The 8,341-nt window shown below is 42.0% G+C and overlaps 1 protein-coding gene across 1 annotated transcript; it reads right to left on the bottom strand.

The window, feature by feature from the left end:
- Positions 1-6,085: 6,085 nt before the first annotated feature.
- Positions 6,086-7,004, bottom strand: tcima (transcriptional and immune response regulator a). The gene has a single exon (XM_017433965.3). The coding sequence runs from the start codon at positions 6,924-6,926 to the stop codon at positions 6,624-6,626; it is 303 nt and encodes a 100-aa protein (XP_017289454.1). The 5' UTR covers positions 6,927-7,004; the 3' UTR covers positions 6,086-6,623.
- Between the last annotated feature and the right edge of the window lie 1,337 nt (positions 7,005-8,341).

Below are 8,341 nucleotides of genomic sequence, written 5' to 3' on the forward strand. Positions count from 1 at the left end.
AGAAACAGCTTCATTCCAGAAGCTGTAAGACTCACAAACTCCACCTCTTCACACACACTGCATTGACACTTTCAAAGACACTAACACTCCACACTAAGACACTTTATTTGCACTTGGACACTTTATCTTTTTACCTTATCTTTTTTTATGTTTATTTTTTTTTTCCTGTTTTATATTTTTAAATTTATATTAGATGTAAGCTGGGACCGTGGTTCACAATTTCGTTCCACCTCATGTACCACATGTGATGCGAATGACAATAAAGTCTCCTTGAATCCTTGAATCCTTGACTTGTTTCTCTGCTCCAACGCACCTGATTTGAATCAATGGGTGATTAACAGGCTTCTGCAGAATATGAAGAGGTAATTTAACCCCTGAATCAGGTGTGCTGGAGCAGGGAAACAAGTAAAACATGCAGAATAGTGGCCCTTGAGGACCAGGGTTGGCCACCCCTGATCTAGAGAGTACAGAACTTGAGGTTTTTAGTGCACACAAATACTAAACTGAAGGCCCAGCTTTCCTTGAATGAATACAAATCATTTTTATTATTGTTATCATTATATTTTATTATAAAATGCTGGGGTTTCTTGGGTTTTATCTCCTAACCCGACTCTTGCACCTCCTTCTCTCTGTCTCATCGTGCACCTCATGAGGCAGTTTTATTTGGAGCATTCTCTCCAAGTTGTTCTCCTAAATCCTGCACAGTAAGTTAAACAAATCCAGATAGTGTGAGTGCGTTTCCAGAGAAATTCCAGCAAGATGTTGTGGGTGTCTGCTAAGTTGTTTAAACTGCTGATTAAAAAATGGGTTTCCAGCACGTGTGACACATGGAAAGAGAAACATCTTTTTGTAGCAGCTGTCCTCTCTGACAGCTCGGGTAAATTAACGATGATAACAAGCTAAATATAGAATCAGGAGAAGCCTTTTGTTAATGTAAGAGCGGCCATGTGTCACATCCCAAACCATTTTATCAAACAACGAGCCAACTTACATCAAATTCTGATGATTGTGTTTTTTTTTTCCTTATTTTTGGGAGGGACCTTCAAGTTAAATTCTGACTAGTCTTAAAGCATACAGGCAGCTGATTCTCACTTCCCCCTGACAGAACTTGGTGCAAACCAGTCTGTACTGGAACTGAGCTGGTTGCCACTCCCTGCCTGTAATCTAACGTAAGACGTCTCATTTTCACTTCCTTATATCTTGTCTGGGCTGCCCACACCAGGAGGAACTTTAGTAACAATGTGCTTAGTCGAGCCTAGTGATAGGCTTTTTATTGATGTTTAGCCTCACATTCTGGCTTTAGTCTGCAGGTTTTGAGAGGGTTTTGTTGTTGTTGCACTTATTTATTATGTAAAATTGTATGCTCTTTTAGCCATTCATATATCCGAATGTTAAAGAGCAAGCTGATTTGCTCTTTAACTTTGTTTTCACATCTTAAACTGGCTTCACTGCCACCATTTCTTTTTACTTACTTGAATATGTGCTTCTCCTGTTGCTTAAAAAGCTGAACAGAGGGCACGAAAGCCAATTCAGAATGAACAGAACGCATTTGATTTATTGATATAAGCAATGAACAAAGACAAAAATTATGTTTTCATGAATCAGAATCAAAGATCCTACTAGAAAAAGAAAAATGTGGAAAATGGCATTTAAAACGTTTTAATCAACAATGCCAGGCATCAGATCTGGTCTTTCTTTAGCTCTTCTGGTCATCTGCATTTTGCATCTTGCAAATCCAGTATTTGTAGTAGGGCTCATTTCTAAGGATGGGCACAAGCTGCTCTCTAAACAAATGCAGCATACATGAGGTAGTCATTGTTAACACTTTGGCATGGAAATATAAATAAATATCTCAGTCTGGAACAGGCAAATTTTCTACCAAAAACACCAATGCATTACAACTCTAAGGATTAAACGGCAAATGTCAACATTTTCCTATCAGCTTCTTACTCATGGCATTAATTAAGGATGCCAGGGCACTGATGCACCCATATCAAACTTTAGTTTTTAGTTTTTTAATTCAGGAGATTTTACCTCTGACAGTTGAACTTACAGTGCGATGATGTCTCAAACTTCTGAAGTGTCGAAAATTTTTGGAAACAAATGTCTTTTTTCCCCACAAACTTTCCACTTCTTCCTACAGTTTATACTGTATGTCAAAACATAGGCATTTCGCCTCTTTTAATCCTTTGTACTTTGGAGGATTTGAGAGAAAACCACAAGACACTAAGTATGCCCATCCAAACTCTCATTAACTTTAACTGTATCTGAGCTGAGTTTTTTTTTTTCTTCCCTGCTGGAAGTGAAAATCTTTTTGACTTGTCAGATCTCCCAACATGAAACACTATATGATGACCAGAATCAGGCTTCATTTCTACTCTGCTTTTCTGTCTGTCTTGTTCAGAGTCAGGTGTGTGGTTACCAATAGTGACACTAACCAGCCACTACCAGCAGCGCTAAGACTTCTTTCGATCTTGAGGTTTTTACACTTCTTATATAGTTTATACATAAAATGGTAGACATTTTGTCAACTTAAATCATTATAAAGACCAAATGATAATTTGGGACTTCATTTTTGGATTATTACAGACAAAAGTCTGTATTTTTACACCAGTTTGTTCATGAATACCAAACCAGACTCCATTATTAAAGTTAAATCCTGCACATCTTTTAACTTCTGTGTAATTTTAGTACACTTCTGACCCTGCCCTGTTGACACCTTCATCCTGTACGCTCTCCTCCCTCTCCCTGTGATTACCCTCCTCCAGGCTGAAAGGCCATATGCCGCCGTGTCGGCTAACATCAAACCAGTCACCATTTCGGAGTCTGATGAAAGGCAGGAAGAGGGTGGGAGCAAACAGGCTTTTGCATCCAGCTCTGCTAACTGCTGCCAACAAGGCAACGACGTCCAGGACATCTGCCTTGAATATTTATCTTTCTCTTCTCAAACAATTGCACACCAAAAAGGGGAAGAGGGAGCTAATAAAAAATGTTCTTGACATGAGATTCGCTAGCTAAACAAAATGGACAACTGCAGGATAAAAGACCAAAAATAGACGGAGCAAACTATAATAAGCATGACCTTAGCTGACAAAAGAAGCTCAAAACAACCCAAACATATTATTTTTTAACATATTGAGAGAAACCCTACTAGAGTTTGGTGCAATTATGAAGGAACAGATTTAATTTACATATCTACACATATAACTTGATGCTAGTAAAGCGGCTAATTAGCTTAGCATATAGATTGAAAACAAGGAGACAATGTTGCCTGCCTCTGTATGAAGAAAATGTACTCACTCTGTTTAGGTAAACTCACTAACATTTTATACCTTGTTTCTTTAAGCTTATAAAATTGTTCCTAATCAGCAAAGAAACCCTGCTTACAATTCAATTCTTTGCTGGGCAAAAAGCTAACTTGCTGACTTCAGGGGTCCGACGAGAGAGCCGGAGGTTCAAATATGAGAGTATGTAGTCACATGTTGACCGGAATCCCTCTCAGCCTCCAATGTACCCCATCGGTGTATGAATGTGATCTAAAGCACTGAATAGACTCTATAGAATGACTTATTTTGATTAGCTTTGTAGAGATGTAACAGAGTGCTGTATGAATGTGTGTGGATGGGGAAATGAGGGCACAGACTGTGTTGTAAAGCGCTTTGAGTCGCCTGGTTGGCTAGGAAGGGCATCAATGCGTAAAACAATTGTCAGATCTTTCTTGTGAGTACACGTGGGAGAGGTTACAAAAAAAAGAAAACAAGAATTTAGACTTAAAAAAAAACTTTTTCAGAAGGTTGAGATGTGCATATAGGCAAGTTGTGAAACTATTTTAATGTCGGCATTTTAGGATTAAATTTTGTATTTTTAAAGAACATTCATGCCATAGAGAACAATTACAAGTTTTCTTATGTCAAGATTAAAGTTGAAATCTACAGATTACATTATGTCTTCAATCCCAACACAAGATTTAACTCGCAACATTTCAGCTTCATTCTCATTATAACAGCTTGAATCACAACGCTTTGACTTTATTCTGGACATATTATTAATCTTGATATTCTAAGTTTCTCTCTCCATAACTTTTATTTTAACAGAACTTTTTTGTCAAATGTTTGTCTCTACTCTTAAAATAATGACTTTAATCTCAGAGTTTTGACTTTAATCTCAATTTAACAACATTAATCTAGACTTGAACACTTTAGTCTTGACACTAAGACTTTAATCTCTAAAACCTGGGAAACAAAAAAGTAATTTTCTTGATCATTTCTTTATCTAAGTGACTCTAACTTGACTCTCTGACTTGTAGTATCAAATAAAAGACAGACTTATGATTTTCAGTCTTATTAAAGCATTTGTAAAACAAGCCCCATCGGAACTAAATTAGCTTTTTTGTTTCCTGTACAGAAACCCTTCTTTATATGCTGATAAGCTGAATTACACAAGAGCAACAGTTGGAGTTAATCGTAAACAGCTGTCAGTATGTGAGGAGTAAACACTCCTTCCCAGGTGACTCCTGGGAGTTCCACACCTTAGGGGCAGGTGTAACGGGAGCTTCCCGTATCGCTCAGCACATGTAAGAAGATGGCGTCACACAGAAACCCGAGGAACTGGTTCAAACCGGTCAGAGTGACTGTCAGAGCAAGCAGATTAGCAGACAGTTACTGGACTGATCTGTGCGTGTCCAGCTAAGCCTGCTTTCACACACAAAGCGGGCGGACACAAAACACGGAGAGGCTTCAGAAACGCCGGGCTTAATGGAGATGCTGCCCTGCTGCAGTAAGAGGGACATTTTTACGCTTCACTAGGGCTGAAGGATGAACTGCTGAAGTCCGTGCTCTTTTATCTCGAGAGCACGGACAGTTGTTAACTAGACGCCAACACAAACAGGCTTTTGCGCAGCGGGCCGCTCCTCTGCCCTTGTTCTCCCCGGGCCCAACCTGAGCCAAACCGGTTTACGCCGGTCTGTTGCGGCGCCCAGCCCAACCCAGCACTGCGGGGGAAACCCAGTGAAGATTAACAACATCCTCACATGAGTAACTCTAGCCCTCTGAACGTCCTCATCTGTGTCAGAATAGAGAACGCTGCAGGCAGAAATGAGCTCACTGAATGTGCTTCTTCTTGGGGTTTGTTCCCCGTTTTTCTGTGTAACTATCCTGATTATATGACTCAACATTACACAGCAGTTTCTACAAATGACAAGTAACCCGAATGTGCAATGCTCCTCATTTAGAACAGATAGAAGCAGCCTTGTTTAATGTTTAATATATATATATTTGAAATTACAGATGAAATGTCAAATAAAAGGCCTAGGCTCGAGTTGTGACCTGACATGAAGTCAGCTTTCTGCTTCCAGGGCGGTTTGAACACACAGGCCACTTTGTTGGATGGCAGATGTCTAGGATTTCTTTTTATTTCTCGGTTTTACTTTTGATTCTAGTAAAGTTCAGGCAGTCATGTCTCATTATTATTGTGTCATTTATTTTATTACTTCCTAATATTCCTTGAGTGAAAAGGGTCAGCGTCGTTGTGATTTCCCTCAAATTATTGCATGTCAAGTCAGGACCAGAGTTCAGCTAGTTCAGCTCTACCTGTGGAGAGGTTAATAACACCTTCCTGGGTTAAAAAATATCTCAGAGAAATAAAAGGTTATTTCTGATAACGGCTTCTACGACCTGGGCCAAAATGAATAAACCTTTACATTGTGCACAGAAACCTTGCGAATGCAAATGCTACAGCACTGCAACAGAAATACAATATTTCTGCTTGAATAACCACGCAATTTGACATCACTGGTGCTGTACAGGTTCATAAATTAGATTTTGCATGACCAATCAGGTCAGAATGAAGCTTCGTCCCTCCTTACTCGGGGTGTTTAAAGAGCTATCTACGACAGGTAAGTCATTTACTGCTCATAGCTTTTTCCCCAGAGAGCCCCACTTTAACATATCTGAACTATCCCTTTAAAAGCCCCAGCTGCCAGTGCATCCTGCTCTGAATGGGAAGCTGTGTAAGCTGAAAGCTGATGATGGTGCCTCAGAGCCATAGATGGAAACCCAGCGGAGTGATGAATGAGGACAGACAAGAGTTTAAGTCTTTGTTGTTGTTTTTTAACCAATTGTTTATTAAAAATATAAAAAAAAATTGTAAATCATTGTATTCTGAGTTTAACACATCAGTGCTCATTACTGAGTAGTGTTCATACAGAGAAGTAAAGTTCAGTCTCAAGGCGTGCGTGTTGAGGACAGGCACGGTGAGGACGCATGTTGCAGCTGCGTGTTAGCCTCACACGCACTGACGCACATCCACAGCGAGGCAGGGACGGATTCAAGTCACTCAGTCAGTAACGTGAGGGGAGAAGACCTGCATTCCCTTCATATTCCAGTCCCTTCATTCAGGCCAGCTCCACCCGGGCTCAGCCTCCGTCCGTGAGGCAGCAGCCGCCGCTCGGGGGCCTCCTCCTCCTCCTCCTCCTGCGCTTCTTTCCCGGCGACAGACGGCGCGGCGCAGCCACCCCAGTCACACGCTGACATTCGGGAATGTTTTTTGTTTGTTTGTCTGTTCTTGCCACTCTTCGGCTCACCCCGGAGCCGACAGGGACACGCAGGCGGCGAGTAGCGCGCGACTCAGCGCAGCTGGAGCAGCTGCCGCACCATGCCCGCGATCTGGAGGAACTTGTCCTTCTTCCGCTGCTTCAGTGCCATCAGGGCGCGCGCCCTCCCCTCCGGGTCGTGCGTGTAGGAGAAGATGCTCCGCACTCTCTCCTCCGCCTTCATGTCGCCCGTTTTCTGGAAGAGTCTCATCAGCGCCGCCTGGTTCACGTTCTCGAAGATGTTGGCCGCCGCCTGCTTGCGGTTGGCCGTGTCGAACTTGTTGCCGTGGACACACGGGCTGACCCGGCGGGACTCGGAGGACACGTAGGAAGACATGTCTCTTAGTTGGACTCGCCCAGCTGTGTTGCTCGGTGAGGACGAGTAGACCTGAATGGTGTTGTGAGGAAAGCAGTGGAGACCCGCCGGCTTTTATAGAGGGAGCCGAGGTGGGCGGAGCTCTGCTGGGACTCGCTGCCCTCGGTGACGTCAGTTGTTGGAGAGCAGAAACAGGCGCCGTCTGTCGGCGTGCAAGGAAGTGTGGAAGTCCGCTGCTCCACGCTGATAAAACGAGTGTGCAAAGCATCCCTATGATGGGTGGTTTAAAGTCAGTCACTCGCCTACAAATATATATATAATATAAACTGGTGAATTAACAAGTTTTATTTACTAGTGGCTGTGCATTAAAACGCTCATGATTTCTGCAGCTGGAGCTTTTATGCTCACTAATTCTTTAAGTTCATTTACAGCTTTCTCAAAGTATGCAGGACCACAGGGCAGCAAATCACATATATATAGATATCAGATATTGAGCTAAAATTTGATGTAACTGAGAGTCGAAAGGCAAAACTCTTGATTTACTGGTCCATCTACGTTCCGACCCTCACCTATGGCCATGAGGTTAGAATCATGACTGACAGACAGAGATCCCAGGTACAAGCAGCTGAAATAAGCTTCTCTCTTAGGGTGGCCAGGCTCAGCCTTAGAGATAAGGTGAGAAGCTCCATTATTCAGGGGTAGCTCAGAGTAGAGCTGCTGCTCCTTCACATCGAAAGGAGTCAGTTGAGGTGGTTCAGACATCTTTTTAGGATGCCTCCTGGACGCCTTCCTTTGGAGGTTTTTTAGGCATGTCCCACTGGGAAGAGACAGTAGCAGTAGAAGATGGGTGATGGATGATGGACAGATGGACGTATGGATGGATGGATGGATGGATGGAGGGATGGGAGTAATTCACAATACCTTTTCTGCATGACATCTCACAACATGAGATGCTCATATTGCTAATTCCAAGGTTTCCCCAAAGCGTCTCCAAGTCTGTAACTTCTCATCATGAGATGATCTTAACTCTGTCATTAAACGTGGCAGGCAACATGCATTCCTTCAAGAGATGCTAGGCCTCGATCTACAAAAGAATTTAGGTTTTGTTTGAACTCACAGAAGACTAATTTGACCAACACAGTGTTTTAGAAACTGTTTTAGTTGCTTTGCTGAAACTGAATTTGTTTACATTTGTGCAGGTTCATCAAAGCACAAAATTCCATGAGCTCAGTGTAAAGATTGCATTTTGTTATTTTAATAAACCGTAAACATCCATCCGTTTTCTGTTACAATGCAGAAAATCTGCATTTTTTCCCTGCTGGACAATATGTTTTTTGTTTATGAACCTACGATGCGCGTTTGCGTGTGGTTAGATGTGTGGTGTTGCTTGTAGGCTATAACAGTAATGTGGGCAACAGGTTTTACATAATCTCTAG

The sequence above is a fragment of the Kryptolebias marmoratus genome, linkage group LG1 (genome assembly GCF_001649575.2).
Source record: "Kryptolebias marmoratus isolate JLee-2015 linkage group LG1, ASM164957v2, whole genome shotgun sequence".
Taxonomy (NCBI): domain Eukaryota; kingdom Metazoa; phylum Chordata; class Actinopteri; order Cyprinodontiformes; family Rivulidae; genus Kryptolebias; species Kryptolebias marmoratus.

Excerpts from the sequence above, each read along its gene's own strand:
- tcima (XM_017433965.3), bottom strand. The coding sequence starts at position 6,926 with ATGTCTTCCTACGTGTCCTCCGAGTCCCGCCGGGTCAGCCCGTGTGTC.